This window comes from Podarcis vaucheri (genome assembly GCF_965113315.1).
Source record: "Podarcis vaucheri genome assembly, chromosome: 3".
Taxonomy (NCBI): Eukaryota; Metazoa; Chordata; class Lepidosauria; order Squamata; family Lacertidae; genus Podarcis; species Podarcis vaucheri.
Window position 1 is genome coordinate 60293841 of NC_138761.1, and position 26601 is coordinate 60320441.

General features: G+C 39.3%; 1 protein-coding gene and 1 long non-coding RNA gene across 8 annotated transcripts in view; one reads left to right on the forward strand and one right to left on the reverse strand.

The window, feature by feature from the left end:
* Window positions 1–26601, reverse strand: part of STXBP5 (syntaxin binding protein 5) — a 118996-nt gene that overhangs the window by 56102 nt on the left and 36293 nt on the right. For 6 of the 7 annotated variants that reach the window (XR_014217484.1, XM_082215217.1, XM_082215216.1 and 3 more), the window contains exons 5-7: window positions 25407–25541; window positions 18192–18255; window positions 13337–13420 (exon numbers count right to left, since the gene is read on the reverse strand). Coding sequence is in view for 6 of the 7 variants with exons in the window: in XM_082215217.1 (XP_082071343.1) it covers window positions 13337–13420; window positions 18192–18255; window positions 25407–25541 (283 nt within the window). In the remaining variant the exon portion in view is untranslated. Of the gene's footprint in view, window positions 1–5286; window positions 5353–13336; window positions 13421–18191; window positions 18256–25406; window positions 25542–26601 lie in introns of those variants that run through there. The other variant, XM_082215218.1, reaches the window with a different exon arrangement.
* LOC309528146 lies at window positions 7131–22801 on the forward strand. Its single transcript, XR_014217569.1, has 3 exons — window positions 7131–7912; window positions 20867–20945; window positions 21310–22801. It is a non-coding gene; the product is annotated as an uncharacterized lncRNA (long non-coding RNA).

A 26601-nucleotide genomic window follows, 5' to 3' on the forward strand; every position in this document is an offset into this window, starting at 1 on the left:
AATTTTTGTAATTTGGGAGTGCTTGGACAATTCATAGCAATGCTAAATAACAATCAAGTACTATTACTAGAAAAGCAGCTCTAAAATTTAAACTTATTTAGAAATATAGCCATCCCTGCACTAGAGTAATGATCTGTGGCCCAGTCAGATGCCGTCCAATTTCAACTTCCATCAGCACCACGCAGAACAACCAATTGTCCATTATTAGGGATTATGGGAGTAGTAATCCAACAACATTTGGAGGGCCACAGACTAGTCACCCATGCTATATAATGATAAAGCTTCGGACACTATACCTTTGGTTTTCAGTTTTCCACTAGATTAGAACTTCTCACTGCTAAACTGGTCAAGAAATTCCAGAATTCCCCGAACATACTTTGTAAAAAGTGCTATATGCTATATTGACTATTGGATTAATTACACATAGACTTGAATTTTTTAACTATAAAAACTCAAGGCCATTTTACATACAACACATTTGAAAAGGCATTAAAATGTAAATTGAAATTAGTCCATCAGATCAAAACACAAGGTGAAAATCAGATTAACAATGAGTCCTGTGACTTGAATATTCCAGCCAAGTATACAGCAATAATCCTGCATTAAACCATTATGAAACAAAGCAAACCACAATGTACTACTTTTATTTTTTGAAGAAAAAATTCTTTCAAGTTAAGGAATTGCTCATTTCCTAAAATGCCTGTAGCGTAGCTTGTGAAACCAGATGCCTTTCTAGGTTTCTTTGATGTCATTTTTATTTCCCCACATTATATAGCTACTTCTAGCTATAGTATAAAACGAAGCAAATGTATCCTCTCTGTATTTTTTTACTTCTTCTATCAATACAGTGGTACCTCGGGTTACAGACGCTTCAGGTTACAGACTCCACTAACCCAGAAATAGTACCTCGGGTTAAGAACTTTGCTTCAGGATGAGAACAGAAATCATGTGGCAGCGGTGTGGCAGGCCCCATTAGCTAAAATGGTACCTCGGGTTAAGAACAGTTTCAGGTTAAGAACGGGCTTCTAGAACGAATTAAGTTCTTAACCCAAGGTACCACTGTACAGATTCCCAAATTATCTATCACTCTGCTGCAATATCAGAAAACCTTGATACAAGACTTCATAAACTGTGCATTCATACCATCAGAAAGTCCACATGACCATGTTTTTATGTATCACAGCAAAAGTCAGGGTCAAGAAAGAGAAACAGAAGTGACTCAACAATAACACAGGAAAGTGATGGAAACATTTATTGTCTCTGTACTAAATGTCGGTCTCAAAGGAACAACAAAAATGAACAAAGGCAACTGCATGAGGAAAGGTGAAATTTTCTGCTGTAGAACTGTAAAGTAGGTTTCCCTCTTCATTCTGGAAGGGGTCTAATTGCACACTAGTGATGTGAAAGTATATCATGACAGGAATCATCAGGCTAGGAAATGTTGTGTATTGATTGCAGGGGCAGGGAACCTCCAGCCTCTAATTAGGTCTGCCAGGCCTCCCCATTTGGCCTAAAGCCCAAGCCACACCCACTGGCCTATATCATGTCAGGTGTAGGGCAAGTAAAGACATGACTGGTCCAAAGGGGGTTTTGTAGACACTACTGATCATTTGGATCTCAAAGCCCTGGTGCACAGCACTTTGACTGTTGCGGCTTGAACGGTCCTTTTAAGCCATAAAGTTTAAGGGGGAAATTTAAAGTACCGTATTTTTCGGTCTATAACACGCTCCCAACCATAACACACACATAGTTTTTAGAGGAGGAAAACAAGAAAAAAAATATTATAAACGAAACAGTGGATGTATGATTTTTGTGGTTCATACTGTGGCCACAGACATGTGATCTGACGGTGAGTTTGGGGTAGCCCAATGCAAAAATCCTGAGGAACCATGTGGTTCCGTGCTTTGTAACCACGTTTTTGCACCACTGCGGCCCCAGGCAACAGTGGGTGCGTGATTTTTTTGGTGCAAGCTGTAGCCACGGACATGCTATGTGACCCAGTGCAAAAATCCTGAGGATCCGTGTGGATCCGTGCTTTGTAACCATGTTTTAAGTGGGGAGGGAAGGAAAAGCACTCAAGGGACAAGGAACACGCGTGGGGTGGGTGGAGAAGGATGCTGTTAATAATGCAGAAGAGGGGTATAAGAGGAGAAGGCTCTTTCTTATAAGAGGAGTGGGGAGGAGAGAGAGAGACAGAGAGCCTGCTTGCAAAAAACTTTGCTGCTATTTAGCGAGTGGGGAGGAGAGAGAGACAGAGAGCCTGCTTGAAAAAACGTTGCTGCTATTTAGCGAGTGGGGAGGAGAGAGAGAGACAGAGAGCCTGCTTGAAAAAACATTGCTGCTATTTAGCGAGTGGGGAGGAGAGAGAGACAGAGAGCCTGCTTGAAAAAAACTTTGCTGTTATTTAGCGAGTGGGGAAGAGAGAGAGACAGAGAGCCTGCTTGCTTTAAAGGAGCCAACCGGACCGGAGCCGCTTACACTCGTGTAAGCGGCTCCTCTCCTCTCCCGCTTTGCTCCTTTAAAGCAAGCAGGCTCTCTGTCTCGCTCTCCTCCTCACTCAGCGGCTCTTCTCCCGCTTTGCTGTTTCAAAGCGACCCACGGAGGAGGGAAGGAAGGGGAACCATGGATCCTCTGCTCACAACTGCAGCAGATCCCCCTGCCATCCGTAGGCATTCGCTCCATAATACGCACAGACATTTCCCCTTACTTTCTAGGAGGAAAAAAGTGAGTGTTATGGTGCCTTTGTGAACTTGTTCGAAATGATTCTTTGATAACAGAAAGCACCCTTAAGAATACATTTCCTGGAGCTTTGGGTAGAAGAGATGCCAAGCCAAGCCTTCTGCTACACATCAAAAATCTGAAGAATTGTGCATGCAAACGAAAGCTCATACCAATAACTAACTTAGTTGGTCTCTAATGTGCAACTGGAAGGATTTTTTTTATTTTTATTTTGTTTGTTTCGACTGAAGCAGCCCAACACGGCTACCCACCTGTAATCAAATCCCACCACCTCACACTTCCCATCATGAAAACATTGCTTGTTATCTGTCAGCTTATTGACAACTGATCCTTTCCTCAATTCATGAGCAAGAACAGTGTAATTTAGAATGCAACAGGGGTGGGGGAAAAGCAGGAATCTGGGGAGCTTTTCAGCCTATATGCTTTAATAATACCAACTGCAAATTAAGACCCTGGTTTGCAATTACTCAACTTCTACAAGTGTACAGTGCTCCTTTCCTCTTCAGTGATGATGATATAAATTTTAAAGCACATCACTTGGTGCAATCCATCTGTGGGGGTGGACTCCATTAGCAGGGCTGACACAGAAAGCTGAGAAGATACAAACTGTAGCCCTTTGGGTCCCTGCAATATGTAGCCCCTTCTTCCACCTACACCCCATTTTTTGGGAATATATCCAATAGGCATTTCCCAACATTCTTTGCCACATGGAAATGTCATGGATGCTTTAGCTGAGATTCCTGCATTGCAGGCGGTTGAACTAGAAGACCCTTGAACTACTTGAGCCCATGAAAAATGCTCCATTTGCTACTTTTTCAGCTTTAACTATATTTGAAAAATTACATGAAAACATACCAAGATAGATTTGGTTATAACATTACCAACTAAATAGCAATGTTCATACATGCCTTAATTTTAACACTGAAACAGCTAAATAGAAACAACTTATTTACACTTACCATTTTTTCCTCATTCTATAGATTATATCTTCACAAAAATGTGCACTCCACAACCAATATTTTCAATTTTATTTTTATGTAAGCTGTTAACAGCTGCCATGTATCTAGTTCCAATTGATAATTTTATCTATTTCTTATAAAAGCTGTTAACTTAATCAGATTTTACTGCTCTCACATTTTTTCTATGATTGATTTGTTACTCATTCCTTTGGAGAACAGTTGAGTTTTGTCCCTAGGGAATACTGTGGTAATATGGGCAAAACCTTTACCCTACTCACAATAGGTAACCTGCTTCCACTCAGAGGAACTAACGAGGGGGAAAGGTAGTGCTGATGATTTAGCGTGTCACTGATTGAAAACCCTGGGGGCTGGGGAGGTAGTCTCCCAGACCTGCCATTATTGTAGGGATGTTGGTAGCAAGTTCACTAGCTATTATGCCACAATATTTTTAGATGACTACCTGGATATGTTTTACAAATTTTTCTCAATATTCAAATTTTAAGTAGAATTATTAGTGCTAAATAACTGACACCAGAGTAACCATTCAGTAATACAATGTAAATGTTTCCATTGTTCACACTGGCACAAAACAAGAATTATATTTGGGACTCAAAGAATTCATAAACGTCTCCTAAAGCATCCACTCCCAATGGAAATCGGCAATGAGGATACATCCCACTCAACTAGCAGCTTCCCTCCTGGACACAGATATTATGGCAGACATGTAGAAAACCCTAAAAATGATACAACTCAAAATATTGATTTATGTGCTTGTTATATATATTCTACCCTCTATTTCCAAGCAGAGGCATACCTAGGGGTTGGTGAACCCGGCCCCTGCCCAGGGGCACAAAATTCACCTATCAAGACTATGGCGTGTATGGCGTATATGTGTGCAGTGACGCGCTGCTGCTGCGATCGTGGCCAGCTCAAATACAAGAGACGTTCCCCATACTTCTCGCACCATGGTAGAAAGGTATGCAGACTTTTTTGCCCTTCCTCCTTACCTCACCCTCACTCCAGATGCTTTGAGTACTTGGGTTGTGTAAAACGTAGTAATTTTTAATTCGGCTGTTGTGGTAAAGTGTTTTTCTTCTGGGGTGTGTGTGCCAATACAGCTCGTTGCCAAGGGCACAAGGAACCCCAGGTAAGCCTCTGTTTCCAACTAAAGACTAGTATTTTTAAATTGAGAAAAATCAATCTCTAATCCATAAATTTCAAAGTGCTACTTTCATAGAATTGTGAGAATGAATCCTTGAGTATCTGCACACCTAGAGTGCTCAGCATTTATGTGAGAGGAACTCCAGAAGTATCCTTGCTTTTTGCTGTCTTTTTAAAATGGGTACTACATTAATGCAAATCATGTTGGAAATCAGCTTTAGAAAATGAAATTTCCAACTTGCACCACATGTATTGATATTTAAATTCAGAAGTTCCCTCACACCTTCCTTTTAGAACGATTAAAAAAAATTGTAGGGTTTCTAGGGAGAAAAACATATCCAAAGTCTGCTCCTATAGACTATACTGACTGCCCATGAGGCTATCAACTATAATGCAACTAACTCCTAGCCTAATCACACTCACTAACCTTTGGGTGTAGGGCAAATTCCAGTCTTGGGGTTACAGCAGGGGGCCACATTAGTGACATCACACATCAAAAATAGGCTTCTGCCTCCTGAATGGACTGAAGACTCGTCATAAGATGTCCTAAAAAAGGAAAATATTTTCTCTCTTTTATAGAATGCTCCCTTAAATTAGCCAATATGCTCCTCGTTTTGGAGTAATCATGGTTACCAGGGCAGCATCTAGAATGAAATACCAGAAACTGGTATTTGTCTTTAAATGTCATTCTGATTAAACAAGTTGAGAACAATTTAGCATCTTAGTAGTCGTGATGATTTCCATATGCCTAAAAGTGGGTTTCTGACTGTTTGTATGGAACTTCAAAAGAAAAAGGACTATTTGGCAGAGAATAAGCATACAAAAAAGCAACAGAAAAAAGTTATGTAACATCACACACAACCAATAACAGAATCAGTATTAGTTTCCTTCTACTGCGCTTATTTCACAAACTATTCTGTAAAATGTTAATTTGCTAGGTGAAAGGGCAACTCTGGAAAAGATACTATAGCTACACAACTCAGCCTCCATAAGTTTACATATGTAAACAACAAAGAAAATGGAATAAATACCCAATAATGTTTTTGATTAAGTATCTGAACCACTGGAATGTGGGGATAGGGATACTTGCTCAATATCCTGTGTTCATAGGATAAAGAGCATTACTACAGGACATCAGAAAATTTCAATAACAACTGCCCTGAAGGCTTTGAAATCAGCCGGAGTATTGCATTGCTATGAAAACAAGCACCATGACAGTGATCGTAACCTTAGATTGCAGTTTAAATAGACACCAAGGACTAATAGAAGGCTTAGAGACCTTCTCCTCTTCAAAACTGTCCAAAAGAAGACTTACCTGACATATAAAGGAATAAAGGGAGATGCCCAGAGTGACTGGGGAAACCCAGCCAGATGGGTGGGGTATATTATTATTATTATTATTATTATTATTATTATTATTTCATTTAAAGTTTGTACCTCTTTTATTACTCAACTGCCTAGATGTAGGTAGCAAAAACTTCTGTCATCCTCGGTAAACATTTGCTAAGTTTTACAACTGGTAGAGAGAATTAATCTCTACTGAAGGTGAATATCCCTGGCGTTCCTTAAACCAATGAACTGGTTTGCCAATGAACCCTGGCAAAAAGCGAGTGATGGCTATGGCTGAAGCCTGATGAAACTTAAAAAAAGACAAACTCATTTCTAATTTCACCGAACAGGGTATCTACATGGCCAACCCCTAAGGGACCCCTTCAAACTCCTCATGGATACATAAGATAATTCTATGCATTCATTTAGGTCTGCAGCTGGTCAGAAGAGGAAATTGAGGCTCTGTGCTGCAACTCTTGGAAATGCCTCCATCTCTTAGAGAAAACCTTTGCATCCTTATGCAAACTCATGAAGCAATTCATATTCCGATTTGAAATTGGCCCAGCAGAGGAGTCAACAGATTTGTCTGTGGTTACCTTGGCAACACCCTGCTGGCTCTTCAGAGGTTGGGGAGATTCAGGTCTGTAAGGAGAAACATTTAACCTAATATTCTAGTGCCTTCAGAGAAAGAGTGGGAAAACGCCTCAGCTTGAGGACTATCCCCTGTCTTTAACCAAAGGGTTCATATCCCTGTCTGGAACGGGCACACTTAATCTCTAGTATGAAAAGGTTGGAGGAAATAACTTTATAACCACTCAACACAGTAGGAACACTCTGGCGGTTCAGATTACCCTGATGCGACAGTGTTTATGCTACACAATCAAGTAGCTTCACTCCTTGGCCCTTGAAATTTTAGGGGGGGGGACAAGAAATATGATACCTTAACTCCTGTTTGGGGGTCTTATGAATACTGTGTGACTGATGCAATCTCCCCAAATTCCTGAGTAGCATCCTTTTTATCCAGCTGAGGAACTCTGGGTAAAGGGAATGTACATCACCCATTAAGGCAGGAGCCTTACATATAAGTGACTACACTATAAAGCTTCATTCCACTCAGGGCTGACCAGTTTCTGAAACAGAATGGGAGCAGAAACAACTCTTCCATGAGGCTTTGCATCAGGAAGACTGGTGCTTCTGTGATATAGAAGAGGCAGGATTCTGACCTGGGGCACTGAGATCCTGTACTGCCATGGCCTTACAATATAAGTGTAGGCATTGTTTGACCTGAAAGCAGTCTATTAGAGACCATTTCTTTCTTTCATTTATTTCCATTCAGAAGCAATGCTCCAGTCCCATTTAGTCTCTCACAGATCTAATGCAGGGTCCACAACGTCTTTCAGTTGTTAAAACTGGACAGCTCTTTACACTTTGAAATTGCTAAGCCCTGTGGCATTGCATGAAAACCTGGAAACTTTACTTCTAACCTCCTCAGACAATGGCCATCTGAGAGGAACTTCCTCAGGGAATGACAGCCCTGGCAACCAGAAAGTAAACCAAAGCAGCTGAAAGAATAGGAATATTTTATACCCCAACGATGGAACTCCTTTGCAGTTTTTTTGGGCTTTTTTGCGATAAACCAGAAAGGAGAGTTCCATTTATTTGATTCAGGACTTCAGGATGTCAAAGAGATGGAAATTGGTGTTTAGACTGCTGGACAGATCCAGGTAAGTCTTTAGATAAGTCTGACAACAGTGCCTCTTTGCTGAAGCTTTTCAGTATTCAGCTAAAGCTGAGGTAGAGCCACGCCAATAGTATGTCAGGGGGAAATAGCAGTAGTGATGAAGCACTAGGCATACTTGACAGTTTTGATTACCTGGACTGATATTTGTGTAACTAAGCCTGAAGAAAAGAGCGGGAAATTAAACCAGACTCCCATTGGTGGGCTGCCTTTGACATGGCAGCTTTAGAGGCTCTCTCAGCGACAGACATAGCAGTTATAGTACCTGGGACACAATGAAGGGTAGTAGCCTCACCCAATGAGAATGGACTCAGAGCTATAACCCTGCACACCAGAAGTTGATGCCAACTGAAAAATGCAGTGATTAAGTAGGGACTTATACACTGCCATAAGGGTTTTGGCCTTCAGCAGTGTTTTCTTGTCCATGGCCCACTATTTCCTCAAAGTTGCAGCAGCAAATTGCCTGGAACTAATGGGGGAACCATAATACAGTAGTTGCTGGCCATTGCTTTGCAGGATAGGTGATCTAACTAAGTGCAGATCTGCTGTGGTTGTTAGTTCAGAGCTCTGGTGGGGCTTCAAAAATGGCAGGAAGGAGAACAGAGCAGCTGTTAAAAATTCCTCACACAGCCACAGACCACTATGCTGCCTATATAAGAAAAGGGGGAGAGGAAGCAATATGACCAAAAGGAAAAAGTCAAAAAGAAACAACCAAGTTGCCAGAGAGGAAGGAAAAACGTAGTGGGAAATAACAACCAAATTCCCCACAATCAACACAATACCCCTGCAAGATGCAAACATTAAACTACGCAAGACACCCCAAACTCAGAATGAGAGATAGCTCACACTAGCTTTTGCCTCACACAAATAACATGACAGACACAACCCTTTTAGAAAAAAACCAAGCAATACCAACAGCACAAAGACAAACTCTAGAAACACAGGTACACAGACAAACACAGCCAAGTCTGAGCCAAGCTGAATGGAGAGTTTGGGACACAACATCTCAGCACAAAGGCAGGAATAAAAAACTGCTGGGGGCTGGTCAGTTGGGAGCAAAACTCTCCAATTCAGCGGCAATCCTGCCCTTCAAGTGCTAGAGGGAGCTCATACCCCACCTGAGAGCATCTTCATCCAAAGGATAAACATGTGGTATTTGCTAAGGTTTGTCCCTGCTTATCAGCATAACTCATAAGTCCAACTTGCCAAAATTTACTGTGGGGATAACAAGCAGATTAGAAATAGCACCACAAATATTCATAAACTGCTTCCAGATTAGAGCTCTTATTGCTGCTGGAGCATTGCTCTTGTGTGATAAATTGGTAGTGATGCCACTCTGAATATAATAAAGCACTTCAGGTAGAAAATGATCAGTTTTCTAAAATGGTGTTATTCCTCCTAGCTGCACATATTGGGGCTCCTTCCTCTACTCCTCTCCCCTTCTAAGACAGGAACATTTTAATACCACAATACAGAATAAAATATCCCAGATTGAAAGGGGGCATTATGGATCCAAGCCAAATATATGCACAACAGTTTGGTCATCGCAAGGGTTATGTTGGCACAAGTGTCCACAGCAACACTCAGTTATACAATAAGGAAAATTCACAAATGTTACTACCACCTTCACATGAACACTTTCTTAGATACTGCATGGCCTTTTTTTTTTTTGCAATCTGCATGTTGGAAGAATATTGAAACTGCCCTTAGCCAATGTTCATGAAGTGAGAATCCATAGCAGCCAATGATTCAATAGCTGTCTTATTTTTACTTTAAGTACAAATAATGTTACCAGAAACCATGCATCCAAACAGAAATAGGAATGTTACCCTTCAAATAGGCTGCTTCTACTGTTCATTTGCAAGTTTAAAATTACTCATTACTAAGGCAGTTTCCAATTGCATCTGAAATCCCACACAGAATTGTGACATTACATAGAACAAGAAATGTGAAATGAAGTAGTAAAATAGTTATGTGTCACATTTTTTATAAAGTAAATACAGCATAAGAAATTCTTGACTGTCAAAAAAAAGAAGTAACTGCATTGTTACAGCAACTCTAGCTTCCATAGCTGGCATGCACGACAATATGTAATCAGAAACCTAATATTCTGCTACCAAAAAGTTATATTTTAAAAAGACAAAGTTTAATTATCTGTTGATTAAGAAGACAGGACAAGTTAGAATTTAAAGTTTCCTGCTATAAAAAAAATGAGGGTGAACCTCCTCACTTTACCTCTTTTGTGCCTGCAAGGAGATTCAAAGCTCCTGCTTTCTATTTTAGTTGAAATTTCTCACAATATCCAAACTTAGAAAATGGGGGTTTGTTTAAACTATGGTTTGAAAACAAGTCAGGATGTTAAATCATGGGTCTAAACCAATTTGTTTTCTCTAGTCATGAAAACAAACAAGTTTTTCCATGTTTGGACATCAAGTGGAACTGTGGTTACTTGAAAATCAAAAGCTTCTCTTTGTGGTTACAAAAGAAACAGTGAATGGAAATGGAGAATATGACCCACGGCTTTGTTCCTCATAGGCTACATCAAGGATGAGTCTAATTCCTGTCTTTGGCTAAATTTAAATACACAGCAAAAAACCAAAAACATCTCCCCTTTTAGCTCACATGTTATTTATATAGATTTCTTATTTAACCATTAGAAAAAAGTAATCATAGGGCCTCAATTTGTCATTTTACTGTGCTCCTATTTCCCTTCTTCATATCCAAACTTCCTGCACAGACTGCAGGCTTTTAAACTATAATTACTTTAATCTTAGGATACTATAAACACAACAGCTGAATTGAGGACTCCTAGAATATTGAAAAATACTTACTGCACACATTATTCAGCATCACAATATATATTCATTTTCCCAATGAAAAAAGAAATGGTTCAACTGCAATACAAAGTTCAGTCTTGTACATGTTTTTCCTTTACGCATTTACAGCAGTAAGTACCAAACAGGGTATATGCAGTACTGTGTGAAGTAGTTCTCAGTGTCCCAAGCTATGAGGTAAACTGACTAAAAAAGAGAGGATTATGATGATAGCTGCAAGTCAGCAGTGTAATCAGAATACTGAAAGTTTATGCACATGAACCGGAAGAGAACTTGTTGAGAGGTATTTATTTATGGTATTCCTTTATAGGAATATATCCTAGGGCAGTTGGTAATAAGAATACGATACAATTACATAACCTAAGTACTACAAAAGAAAGAAAGAAACAGAATCCCCATCTCTCCACCATTTTGTGGTGAGGCAGCATTGTGCCACTGACATGGAGAAAAGCTGCGGGGAGGTCTCCCTCCCTGGTTGGGTGGTTGGCCACACTGCATTCTACCTGGCCTGACTCTGGAGGCCAATCAACAGCCTGCCTGACCTCAGGGAGAAGGCTTGTGAAATGGATCAACGTGAGAATTTATTCCTGCTGGTCCATTCCTATGGTATAAATAAAGCCCAGGCTATAGGGACGTGGGTGGTGCTATGGTCTGAACCACTGTTTGCATGGATTAGGGTGCTAGAATTCTGAAGTATACCTGGAGAGAACTAGAATCAGTCAAAATTGAAAATGTCTTCAGACGTGGGTGGCTCTCTGAGTTAAACCAGAGCCTAGGGGTTGCCGATCAAAAGGTCGGCGGTTTGAATCTTCGCAACGGGGTGAGCTCCCATTGCTCGGTCCCTGCTCCTGCCAACCTAGCAGTTCGAAAGCACATCAAAGTGCAAGTAGATCAATACGTACTGCTCCGGCGGGAAGGTAAACGGCGTTTCCATGCACTGCTCTGGTTCGCCAGAAGCTGCTTAGTCATGCTCCCCACATGACCTGGAAGCTGTACGCTGGCTCCCTCGGCCAGTAAAGTGAGATGAGCGCCGCAACCCCAGAGTCGGTCACGAATGGACCTAATGGTCAGGGGTCCCTTTGCATTTTATAGCACTAGTATTGGAATTGTCAGTTTTCCAACCCACGTTCCTTTTGCTAGGTGTGATTTTGCTGTGGACGTTTGTTGGAAAGACATTATACTGTCTTAATTGGCCTAACTAGGCTGAAAGGTTTTTGCCTACCTCAAAGAGAGGAAGCAGCTGTATTTATGTTTCAGCCATATCAGGGTTTTTTGAGTGGGGCAGTGCATTGGACAGGATCTGAAGCTTATGAGGGGACCCCAATGGGGTCTTGAGGATGGCACTTTAAAGACTATGGCTCTAGGCTCAGAGGGGTAGGATGGGTGAATGGCTGCCACACACCCAGGTTGATAGCAGGACTCACAGTAGCAGCCATGGTTGCCCAAGTAGGTGTGCTGGGAGATGTGTATGCCAGGAGGCCATCTGCCCGATACAGATTCTTGCCTGTTGCTGTGACAAAATCCAATATGTTGTGATCAGTAAAATTATGGCCATGTTTAATCCCCATTCTCCTTGTGCCAATTGCTCCCCAAAACCATGCCTAGAAGCACATAGCCAACAATTAACAGAAAAGCATTTTTCAAATTCCCTACTTCATTAATCCAGAGAGCAGAATGGATGAGTCAATTATGGTGTTTAAGATAATCAGTTCCTTTTCCACCAGATCTAAAAATGTCACTTCATTTAAAATGCAAATGTACAGTTGCTGGCCCAAACTAGTCACTGCTGAACCTAAACACATAATGGTTTGCTAAAGCTTTCCTCATTTTCTGACGTTCATACACATTTAATTATAGAAAAATATATAACCCTCTTCCATAGTCACTTTAGAATCCAATCTCCCTATTCATCCCTTTTTGCAGGGCAAAAAAAAACTGCTTAGACTGAAGCCTGTGCATTGCTGTCTGATGAACACAACACCATACAGCAGCATGAGAGAAGCATACATGTTCAATCTTTACTGTAGCCACTTTCTTGTGGGAGGGGGGAGGTTGGTCTATCCAAACCTGTGACATTTTCCTGCATTTCTCTCCTAATCTCTCCACCCCCATTCCCCCATGTCTTCAACATTAACATTCAGATGCTGTAGTTAAGAACTATTAAATACACACACTACACAGAAGTCCATATAGCACATGCAAGTTTAGCAACCTTAGGAGCTTTATTCCCAAATCTGTATGCAATCTAGCAATTTCAAGACATTTGCTATCTTATGAAGTATTTTTCAGCAATGCTTCAACGTGTTAATGTAACTCATATACATATAGAATAGAATCATAGAATTGTAGTGCCCTCCAGATGTTATGGATGAAAACGCCTGTCAATCCCAGTCAGCACAGCTAATGGTAAGCTATAATGAGAGCTGTGGTCTAAAACATGTTAAATGCAACAGGTTGGGGGAGATCGTTCCAGACAAACACAAGCAAATAAGTATGTTTATAATATTAAACTACAAAACTGCTTTAATTCTAATATCATGAGTACAAAAACCTGCCAGATTAATAACTTCAGTTACCTCGTCATGTGTGTATCTGTAATCTGCCTTCTTGCATTTGAGGTCCCATAATGCTACTGTTCCTGATTCAAAACCAATCAATAGCTGTAATAAATAACCAAAGAAAATATTAATTTTCTGGGAATGAAAAGGAGTTATTTCTAGTACCTGAATACATGTGATTCAATTCTAAAGATTTCTGGATTAAAATGCAAATGTTAAGGACAACTATAGAAGCATAATATTAAAAGGTAACAATATCCTAAAATTGTAACAATACTATCAGAGACACCAAAAGATGAAATATATTTTAAATACTAAACCCAGTGTTTAGGACATGCGTACTGACAGACTATTCCAACATAAAAGAAATATACAGATACTATGATATGCAATTTCAAAGACTGTTTAAAGTACACTTGAATTGTCAGGAAAAGACAGACAAATAGTCTCATGGTTGCTTCAGTCTCAATCGAATTAAATGAATCCACCCATGGATGAACACACAGAGGTATTAAATCTAGGAAATAAAGACCACCACAGACTGAAACTCCCAGCTTGTGGCAAACCATTTATATGAAGCAGATGCAGTGTAGTGAACTGAATTATTTTGCATGCACAGTCTGATTATTATCCTGAAGGAACACTAATCTTAAAACGTGATACAAGGTTGATTAGGAAAAATAAATTACCTGAGTCCTTATTTGATTTTCTGCAATGCTTTTACTGCAATTATTTGTATGCCTTAAACAGATTTTATTTATGTATATAGTCCTAATTCTATTAATGTTTAATTGGTTTTTTAATTATTCTTTTTCTATGTTTTTATCAATTCTTGTTATAATCTGTAAGGCACCTTGAATCCTATCAGGGAAAAATGTGAGGTATAAATACTGCTGCTGCTACTTCTTGTTGTTGTACAGTCATTTAGTCGTGTCCAACTCTTTGTGACCCCATGAACCAGAACACACCAGCCCCTCCTGTCTTCCACTGCCTCCCGCAGTTTGGTCAAACTCATGTTGGTAGTTTCGAGAACACTGTCCAACCATTTCGTCCCCTTCTTGTGCCCTCAATCTTTTCCAACATCAGGGTCTTTTCCAGGGAGTCTTCTCTTCTCATGAGGTGGTCAAAGTATTGGAGCCTCAGCTTCACGATCTGTCCTTCCAGTGAGCACTCAGGGCTGATTTCCTTCAGAATGGATAGGTTTGATCTTCTTGCAGTCCATGGGACTCTCAAGAGTCTCCTCCAGCACCATAATTCAAAAGCATCAATTCTTCGGCGATCAGCCTTCTTTATGGTCCAGCTCTCACTTCCATACATCACTACGGGGAAAACCATAGCTTTAACTATATGGACCTTTGTAGGCAAGGTGATGTCTCTGCTTTTTAAGATGCTGTCTAGGTTTGCCATCGCCTTTCTCCCAAGGAGCAGGCGTCTTTTAATTTTGTGACTGCTGTCACCATCTGCCATGATCATGGAGCCCAAGAAAGTAAAATCTCTCACTGCCTCCATTTCTTCCCCATCTATTTGCCAGGAGGTGATGGGACCAGTGGCCATGATCTTCGTTTTTTTGATGTTGAGCTTCAGACCATATTTTGTGCTCTCCTCTTTCACCCTCATTAAAAGGTTCTTTAATTCCTCCTCACTTTCTGCCATCAAGGTTGTGTCATCTGCATATTGGATGTTGTTGATATTTCTTCCAGCAATCTTAATTCCAGTTTGGGATTCATCCAGCCCAGCCTTTCGCATGATGAATTCCGCATGTAAGTTAAATAAGCAGGGAGACAATATACAGCCTTGTCATACTCCTTTCCCAATTTTGAACCAATCAGTTATTCCATATCCAGTTCTAACTATAACTTCTTGTCCCACATAGAGTTTTCTCAGGAGGCAGATGAGGTGATCAGGCACTCTCATTTCTTTAAGAACTTGCCGTAGTTTGCTGTAGTCGACACAGTAGTCAATGAAGCAGAAGTAGATGTTTTTCTGCTGCTACTACAATTACTAAATTCCCCAGTATGGTTTGTCGCCTCCTCTTCTTCAAGTATGCAGGGTCACCTGCCACTTATCACATTGCAGAATATTCTAAATGACTCACTACCAAAAGGGTCAAAGGAAAAGATTGACCCTAATGTAAATAAATAAGAATCAATTCAGATATGCAGAGAGATACGCCCTAGGCTGTACAAATACAGGAATATTCAAATGCAACTCCATCTAAAAAACACATCACATTGCATGATAAAAGCTATGTAATAGGAAAAGTGGTTTTTTGTGTTTTTAAGACACAGTTCTAATATGCATTTTGCCCTTTTAAGACACAGAAAAACTAAAATAGAATATCTCACCTGTGCCTGAAGTGGTTTGTTTTAATTTTGTACAATGCTCCTTTATTGCGAACTCAAAAATAATAATTCTGTTTTTATAGTCTGGGTACATTTAAGCTGGACCATATTACATCGACTTGAATATTAGTTTTTAGCATGGAGACTGAACATGGTATTGCACTAGAAGGTTTTGCAGTCTTTCACAGATGAAATGTAAAACCAGACCACCTAAAGTAATCAGCTCTTGAAGTGAAATACAGGCAGCTCCCCACTTGTGCATAACCACCACATGTGTGACACACGCACCATTTTTGGTGCCAAAAGGGGGTGGAATGGGGGTGGGAGCAGAACGGGAAGGACTTGCGCACATCCTACTGATGTGTGCAGTGGCCACAAACGGAAGCCTCGCGTAAGCAGGGATTCCCCTGTACAACAGTCAGCTATTAGGCAAGGGTCAAGAAATAAGAGTAGAAGGCAGCATCAGGATCAAACTAGTTGGTTGACTGGTGTGGTACTCTAAAAAATAAACATTTCCAACTATCATCTTCTACTATTACGGAGAGAAGCAATACATGATAGTATGTTCATCTGCATGAGAACTGTCACTGAAGACACAGATAATCATCCATCTATACCCTATACAAACACAGAATGTATGTTTGACCGAATAATTTAGGGAGAAAAAAAGTTTTAAGCCATTCTAAAAAATCCACTACGTAAAAATTTCAAAACTGGAAACCTAGAGTCCTAAAAAGTCACTCTAAAAGAACCAATATATTTTTTAAAAGTCATGTTTTTTTTCACAGCAAAGGTATTAAAGAGGAAAATCTGTCGTAACTTTACTGCACACTTCATAAAATGCCTCCTGCCGCTTGGAAATAATCTTCACCAATCTGGTATGCACCCGTGTCAAAACTGTTATTATGTAAGGCCCCCGCCCACATTTGCACAGAAATATCTTTAAGATCTCTTTTTAATCCTAGTATTAGAATATCGAGAGGATTTTTTAACATTTAAGATTTATATCATAATCCTACTAAAAAAAAGCATTCTGGAGTACTAAATTCCATTTAATCCAGTAAATGTGGAAAATTAGATCTCTTTCTTGTATACAAATTATGTATACTACCTTAAAAATGTCACTAAAATGTCATAAGTATGAGTTTACATTGGCAAGATGTCTATGTATGCTTTATACATATAATTTTGAAACAGCATTGTGTCATAAGCCGCTACTTATGAACATCCAATAGCGATGCTTGCATAATAGTCCAGATGCTAGAGATGATTTCATTGCCACTAACTACCGTTTTTCTGGGGGATCAGTCTCTAGGACATATGACAAGGCACTTCAGTTGTTGTTCTTAGAAGAGCACAAAATTATACATGAATGAAACGTGAAGGATGGACATAAACCTTTTTTAATGTTAATTCACAATAAGGACCTTATCTTTTCAGTAAGAATAGGCTTCTAAGCCCTATCATGTCCTTCAGTGGGGAAACAGGGCTTTATAGTATAAAAGTAATGAAGGGGATAATTTTTTAACCCATTCCCCACTGGAATTTTTTTTTATTTTTTTTTGCTTCAATTAGCCCACAGCAGTGACCCCTGTGTGGCTCCCAATGCAGTCTACACATTTCCCCAGGTGTGTGTTTGTGTGGCCACTTTTGCAAAGGAATATAAAACACTTCATCCAAATAGTTATTAATAAAGGCATCTTGACATAGGTATTTACACCTAAAGATGGTTCTCACCAGAACTTCCAAATTCTATTCCTATTATTAATAAATGTATGTATTTAACATGCATATTTCAACATAAATCTCTAAACAGTTTATGTATGCCAACAAAAATAAAAACTAAAAATGCAGGAATTTCATATTCAAAACTGTTACTGATAGTAATAAATGTAAATTCCACATTTTAAGTAACAATTGATTTCAGAACCATGTAACTAAGCACATAAATAAAATATATACCATAGAATTTAAGCCTATACAAAACACCAAAATACATCAAAACACAACATCAAAATAAAACCTAACTGCAGCATATATCAAGAAAATCTCATAACTATTACAAAAAACTCCTAACATGATAAAAAACAAGAATTCGGGAGCCATGCTGCCACCCCCAACCGGGAAGCATTCACACTCTCCTTGCACCACACCATCCACTTAGTTCTCCCTTCAATAAAACAAGCAACAATAGGCATGCACAAAAAGATAGCTCTGTTGAATAAGAGCACTTCAACATTAGAAAGCCCAATGAATAAGAAAATAAGAAAAAGAATAGAAACGAAAAAGCCATCTCTCACCCAGAGCAACACAACAACACTTTCCGTACCTCTCTCACCTAGGGTCACCAAAGTCTTTCCCAACAAAATATTACAGTTTGAAGTCGGACATTGCCACTAATGCACCTGACACCTCACATTGTTTTACAAACTATTAGCATCCAAAACAGAGATGCTAAGTGAAATAAGTTAATGTTAAGAAACAATTCAACTCTTAAACAATTTTTCCCCCATTTCCAAGTTTTAACATACCTTGCCTTCATCCATTGGATTGTCACTAATATGGACAACAGGTCCTGGATGAGACTTGGATGACCTGAAAATATAAACAATATCTATTTTTTACAAATTAAGAACAGGAATGGGGGCACGCTAAATACACAAATATTGACACAAAGAAGCAGGCACCAATGCCAATGAAAAAGCCCATTCTATGTAGAAGCACATAATATTACAGACCAAGCATGTCCAGTTAGAAAGGACTGAGGTACTTAGAAAATAACAGTTTTACAAATTGAACAGTTATTGTAGTAGGTACAACTCAAACTATTATTATTAATAATAGCTCCCACTGATGGGACTCATTAGGTGCTGTCCATGATATTGATTCTCAGTGTGTAAACTCAGTGTCAGAGAATTAGAAGTCTTTAAAAGAGAAACCTTTATTTAAAAGGTACAAAATTGAGTATTCCCAAAACTAAAAAATGTAACAAAGTACATTTCTAATCACATTTATGAACAACTAAACTCTTTAAAATCACAACGGCTGACAGAATTTAAGACTAATCAATACTTGTTAGTGGAAAACTGCTTCATATTTTGGCAATGCCAGACTGATAAACAAATGAAGTATTACAGAAAATGCCTATTAAATGAAATTACGTATACATGCAAGTCCAGAGTTCCATGGCACTTGTACTGATGGAAAATATCTGTGAAAGATTAGTTATCAACTTAACTAGTAAAACTTCAGGGTCCATAAAAATATTTATATTCTGAAAACAAACTCACTGTAACAATTTCACGAGACTAGTTACTCAGTGTTTAAAAAGAAGCAGCTATAAACAGTAATAGAAATGGAGTGACCACAGAGAAACTAAGAGCACTCTCAGCATTCTCAGGAAATAGATCAATTTGCAAAGCACTCTGATATGATGATATTTTAATGTACAGTGCCAGTTTAGTGACTTCCAGAGACCTGTTTTAAAACAGTGACTGAGTGATTTTTTTCTCTGAGTTTAGAAATGTAGTGTTTCTTAAAATTAAATAGTAATATGATGGTAAACACCAAACAGGATGACTTGTGCAATTGAAGTAGTAGTCAAATCTAAAATCTAACTTGTAATTAGCTTTCTTTCAGGTACTATCTCTAGGAAGTACATAAAGAAATTTCCAGGGAAGATTCCATTTTCTTTGAAACTAATATTTGAACCAAGTAAGGCCAAGTTCATATATAATGCTACGCCAAAACATGGCTATGTGACAACACATGAGCATGTAGATACTCACAGTAGATTTAGATTTAGATAAATTTATTGTCATTGTCCGTATATACACAGTATACACAACAACGAAAATCAAACACCCACCCAAATACCGGGTTCACATATACATTTGCACGTATCTCCGAACTCTCATCCTATTTAAACATAATCTATAAAACATAACATATATAGCATGACCTATTAAAGGCATAACATAACCTAAAACCTATCTCATTCCTTCTACTCCCTACTTACTAAACCTTGCCACTGGCCCTGAGATCATTATTTAGTGCAATCAGAGCTCTTGGATAGAAACTATTCAGAAGGCGTGTGGTTCGTGTTTTCAGTAAAAACAGTGGCTGCTTCTTTTCAGTTTTCCTGCTGCCAAACTACAAGAACCAAAAACCCAGGTTCACACAAAATGCTAAGCCAGACTAGGGAAGGAGTAATCAGCCACAAATTTTTTTTCCTGTAGGTGCCCATGTGCTCTGACTTCCCTAAGGTTTGGCATAGTGTTATGTGCCAATCAAATCTCTGTCCACTTTACCGAATGCCCCCTCCCTCAACAAACTTCACTTCAAATACTTTTTGCTATTGCAATGGTTCCCAATTAGCTAAGTATTGTTTTTGAAAAATCAAGCCATGGAACCCCTACTTTTGAAAATTTTGATATCTCCATGGTAGTTTTTGTTATGTGAATGGTTCCATGGACTCCCTGTGTGGGTTACGTGGACCTCCTGGGGTCTGTGGACCACCAACTGGGAACCACTGGCCTATTGGAAATCTTTTAAGATATTCATCCAGCACAAAGTTAGCCTGAAATATTTTGTTGTCGTTTTTACTAAAAGTAAATCAAAACGCACGTGCAAGGTTACGAGCTCCTCAGCTACAGATCTGTCAAATTGTTCTATGTAAAGCGCGATAGATTAAACTAGAGAAATCAACATTGATTTAGGGTAGAATAACAATTTTCAAAAGATCTGCATCACTGTATTTAAATCAGCCACAATTTTAGGCTTGACAGGACTCTCAAGCCTTCCTTTAAAACGCCCTTAAGCAGAGAGGCTTCAAAGATCCATATGGCAAGTCACACATTAGGTGCTGATCTAGCACTTACTAGATCTAGATCTACCTACTCAAGTTAGGTGGTAAAGATGTGAGAGCACACATGACTGAATTCTCTTCCATACAAAATTTCTCTCAGACATGTGAGAAGAGCTGTAGCTTGGCATTTTGCCCAACATCTAGCTCAGTTGTCTATGTAAAGGAAACGCCTTGCATGCTGAAACATTCAGCTCCATAAATGCAGCAGTACAAACCAGACAGAGCTCTGCTACTTGAGTGAGATCTTGACTGTATTTTCCAAACTTAAAATTAAACCAATAACCAGGTGACCCTCCCAATTAGAAATGCTAAATATGTGCTCTATTAAATTGCCACCAGGAAACCAGTCTCACAGTACAATTATTGCCATGTTTACTCAGAAGCAAGCCTCACCGAGCTCAACGCAACTCATTTCCAGGTAAGAATCAATATTTTCTGGGGGAGTTTCTTCAGGAAACATGCAAAGCAACATCGCCTATGAGGGTCTAGCAGCTGATGTGCTATGCTTTCACGACGATTCAGGCTGATACCAACTATGAAAATCTTCCCCTGCCCCCAGACAAATGCATGCATGAATGAAACAGACTAAAGCAATTAAGTCACACTTTTATCTTCTACCCAGTCAGGGCATAGATAATTATTGATTATAATCAATATCTACTGGAATAATCAAACTTGAACAATAAAGGGCAACTTAGCCTAAAACTTTGGGGGAAATGAACTATTGGCTATGCAGTATTGTTGCATTAATCAGATCACTAATCAAACTTTCTCCCCTTCAGGCCCTTCCCCCAATCAGCTCCAGAGGGTTGAAGGCGACACCAGAGCAGATTTTGGGAGTGGAACCTCAGTGGTTCAGCACTGGATACCACAAAATAAAAACCTCCACAATAAGACTGCTGGCTCCTAATACATAAGCTAACATCTAGGACTTTCCCCCTTTTAGCTCCATTTTTTTCCTTGTTCCCTTAACCACCTGAAGCAAAATCAGACAATTTTACTTATTACACCAAGAAAGGAATCCAAGGATTCAAGAAACTGAACAAAAGACACTGGCTTCAGGTGATAATGCACATCAATATGAAATTATGGAATAGGCTTCCTAAGTGGAGGACTTCCCGTGGAGAATGGAGTAGGAACAGTCATCAAAACCTTATGAACAAAATTATTGGGAGGACAATGCTACCAATGAAAGTGTGTTAAATTACACCTGAATAAGCTACTTTTAAAGTCCTTCAGTGTTTTCACAAATTGCTGTAAAATCTAATTTAAGGGTGGCACGGTGTGTGGGTTGTCTTTAAAAACTGGCAAGATAATGGCCCCGGTCCAGTGACCGAGACAATACATATTGTTGACAGAGTTCACCGTTCTGAGTCCCAACATATCAACTTGGCTCAAAAGTCTCCATTTTGTCTGGAAAGGTCTAACAAATAAGAAGTATATTTTTCGGTTCCCACATTATACCAAATGGAAAAGAATACCCCAGCCCTCTGCATGCTGGCCTAGGAACTCACAGGTTTAGCGAAAGCAAATGGAAACTTTTATCTTCCTCCACTTCCTAATTCAATCAAGACAGCACTATCAACTGGCTACTAACAGGATATTCAAAAATCTTCTTTGTTCACTGATAAATCATCTTTCCATGACTACCTTAGTCTTTCATATTGTTCATTTCTAATATAGCTTAGTTTGGTTTCAAGAGAGCAACCAGTGTGGTGTGGTGGTTAAGAGCGGTGGACTCGTAATCTGGGGAACCGGGTTCGCGTCTCCGCTCCTCCACATGCAGCTGCTGGGTGACCTTGGGCCAGTCACACTTCTGTGAAGTCTCTCAGCCCCACTCACCTCACAGAGTGTTTGTTGTGGGGGAGGAAGGGAAAGGAGAATGTTAGCCGCTTTGAGACTCCTTCGGGTAGTGATAAAGCGGGATATCAAATCCAAACTAGGATAAACTCAGTCTAACTGAACCCTGGAGCTCCTGGTTTTGGGTCCCTGCCTCTGACACTAAATTCTTCTTGGGCTTACTACTGTCCCTTCTCATTCCCCTCCTTGTCTGGTCTGGTCTGCAAAAGTTAACCTATAAATTGCCTTTGGTTTTACTCTCCCTTAGTAAACCTTTTTATACCCTCCAACATTTCTCCTATGAAAATAGGGACGTCCCATTCCATAATGATAATTTTACTATTATACCCTAGCCACTCTGGGTGGCTTCCAACATATATAAAAACATAATAAAACATTAAACATTAAAAAAGCCTTCCTTATACAGGAATGCCTTCAGCTGGCTCGGGGGTCGGGTAACTCCACACCCTCCAACATTTCTCCAATGAAAATAGGGACATCCTAAGGAAAAACAGAACATTCCTATATGAAATCAGAAACCGGGACGGCTTCTCTAAATCAGGGATGTCCCTGGAAAATACGGACACATGGAAGGTCTGCCTTTTCTGTTGAAGCTCTGATACAATCTCTGTTGTTCCCTTCCCAAGTACCTTTTAAAGGCACCCCACTACCAACAGAAGGGGTGTCAAAAATTAAACTGCAGTCTAACACTTCTTTGGGTGATTTAAAGCAAATTGGAAATATTTTTTGCTTCCTGGTTGTTAAACAATGGGAAAAAGTTGAACTGCTAAAAATGATGAAAAATAGGGAAGGCAGCCAGAAGGCACAAATAATGCATTCAGTTCAGGTCTGATAATCAAACCAATTCCTCAACTCAGAATTCTTTAATTCTAACTGAATATCTTGTATGTATTGGGCTACAGTTAGTTAGTTGGTTTTTTTACAAGAACCTTGAGATCCACTAAGAAAGCCTGAAGTGTCATCTCTGAAAACATGCTAGTATCTGGGCCAACTCCAATGTACTGACAGCAGCCTATCCTCTTGCAGATGAGAGCCTGGGACACAGGACACAATGCAGAGCCTCCCTCACCCAGTCCTACAGTCATATTTTCTCTTCACAACTGGTGTTCCCGAATACCATTTTTTCCTGAACAGTAAGTTTCAAAGGCATACAGAAACATGTCCCAAGCAAGTCTGATAAAAATACACTTACTAAGATAGGCAGCAACATAAATCAGTCTCAACTCACTTGCTCTTCAATAACTTTTTGTTTTAAAAATTACATGATAAGTGAGTTTAGTTAAATAAACAAAATGAAGCTTAGAATTACATTTGTTTTATTTCTTTTTAGTGACTGTTTACTTTATCTTTTGAATATTTTTAAATACTTGTTCTAAAGTGTTTTTATCAATAAATTTAACCTTTTATTTTATATTTTTGTAAAGCACTTAGCAGTTGTATGCAATCAAGTGGTATATGGAGTTTATTAAAAATAAGTAAGGAAACATGAAACAAATGTGAGTCAAACTGAGGAGATATTTATTATCATATATGAAACTAAAGTGGAAGAGAAGTTTGAGAAACTATGCTTAATCATAAAATGCAGCCTGTTCTATACTCTCTCCCTTTAAACTAGATTGAATTTTACTGTTGCACACAAACGCATGCACTCACAAAAAAAACAATAACAGAAAAAAGTAAAACTAATAATACAGAGTTGCAGTATAAAATAAGAACAGCAAACCAGTATACCAAATTACAATCATACTTCACTAAATATCAAAAGAATGAGAATAATGGAGCTGGAGGGGTATGGGTAGATCCCTTCCAGTTAATATATTCAAGGGAAACCAATCTGCATAATTTCTGAGACGCTCAACAAATATATACTGTGTGTGTGTGTGTGTGTGTGTGTGTGTGTGTGTGCTTCAAACACTATCAGTGCTTTTTTAAAAAAAAACTTCAAGGGATTCCATTATGTACTGAATATATTTTTATCTAAATAACATACCAAATGTTTAAAATATTACTTTGCTGGCATGTTGAAACTAGGATCCTGGCCAGGGTTCAACTAACAAGTCCTGCTAGCAGAAGCTTGCACAAGGACTTCCACCAGTTCAATGGGTCTTCCTCCTCTCCTTTTCCCGCACCACCCCAAACTGGCTTGGGGGGCATGAGACCTCCTTCCACCCTGAACAGCAGGTGGAGGGAGGACAGAGTGGCTCTTTCCATCTGGCAAGCTAAAAAGGTGATGGAATGATTGCCATAGTGTTACGTCGAATTCCTCTGTGTTCTACATCATATGACTAAGGCTGTAATCCTACAGCTGGCTACACTATGGATCACATGCATGATCCAATGAATGCAGAGAGACATACTATTTCTGAATAAACCCATAGGATAGCAATGTGCCACACATTCTAACAGTAGGAGTATTATTTTCCAAGGAAATTTCTACCACTTTAGCCAACATAGGGAGATAGCCAGTTAAGTCACTGAGTAGATCCATGGACACCAATGCTTTTCGTTATTTAAATTCATTTTATTTCAGTTTGTTTGCACTGAGTATGACTAATGCTGGGTATCATACATATACAGTGGTGCCTCGCAAGACGAAATTAATCCGTTCTGCGAGTCTCTTCGTCCTGTGGTTTTTTCGTCTTGCGAAGCATGGCTATTAGTGGCTTAGCGGCTATTAGCGGCTTAGCGGCTATTAACGGCTTAGCGGCTATTAACGGCTTAGCGGCTTTAAGAAAAAGGAAACAAACTCGCAAGAACTCGCAAGACGTTTCGTCTTGCAAAGCAAGCCCATAGGGAAATTCATCTTGCAGAACGACTCAAAAAACTGAAATCTCTTTCGTCTTGCACGTTTTTCGTCTTGCGTGGTACCACTGTACACATAACAGGTCAGAAACCAGGGCTTCACAACCAAAAAAAGAAACACATCTACATTTTGTGTGTTGTGTCAATTGAGAATATAGTTGCCAAAAAGAATGATACCCAAATAAATTACATTTATTTTCAAGTACACCATACTCACAGTTCAATGGCTTTATTCCACATGATGACATAGCCTGAGAGAGAGAAGGACTCCACATTTACAATGTGTATATTTCCTCTTTCAGTGCCCACATACAGCCATTTACTCTGGAACGGCATATGGCAAAATGTTATCCTGAAAGACAAAACATAAAAAATTGAATTAAAAAATGCACCTTATCTAAACCCTAAAATTGACGATAAATATCAAGGAAGGCACGCTATTGCACTTCATGTCTAGAGTTTATGCTCACAAAAGCTTGTTTAATTCACACCCAGGTAAATCAAATTTTCCCTAACTTAGGTCTCTGCTTTTCAATAACAGATCATTAGTTCTCATCTGTATCTCCAAAACAGTTTTATGAATGTGTCGTTCTGTTAACACATGCAACGGGAACACTAGCTGCCCATCTGCAACACATATAGAATGCTAGGTCTCTATGCCTTTAAAATGGGATGAAATGGAGAACTGTTCCTATACAAACATGAGAAATAACAAATGAAACAACTTAGAAAATCCACGATGAATGATTCTGCAAGAGTATACAAGACATTTCTGCTCTCACAAAAAAATCAGAGCAAAAGACAACCACTTAGCCGAGAGAGAGAGTCTCTTTATTTTACTTCAATAATGGAGAATATTTGTAGAATAGACTCATTCCATTAAAAAAAAATCTGAAGTGCCCACTATTCTGAATTTATTTCAAAGATCTGCTGTGCAACAGTAATTTCATCCACAGCCACTCTCGGTTTAGGTCAGAGGATATCTGTAAGGCACACGGATCCACATTTCTCACAACTTTCTAATTTATTGTCAAGTACTGAGAGCAAACTACTATCCAAGATCTTCACTTTCTCCTTCCTTAAAAGCTGCAGTTTTGTCAAATAGCATTCTATAGAGAATGTAATTTATAATTGCAATATAAAGAGCACCACAGACTTTGTAGCTGGGTACATAAAAAATGACATTATTTTGGCTGTAGGGACGTGAGAATCTATGGCAGAACCACCATCAAATCCAGACCCTTACTAGGGAAAGCTCTAGGGCTGGAGGTCCTCGAGGGGGGAGAGGTTGTGGGGAGAGGGGAGGGCTTTGGATACAGGGAAGGATATTATCTCTCTCAACCCCCCACCGACACACACCCTTTCGCTCCCTACCAGTCTAGCATGGATGGTTTGATAGCCATGAAGGTTCC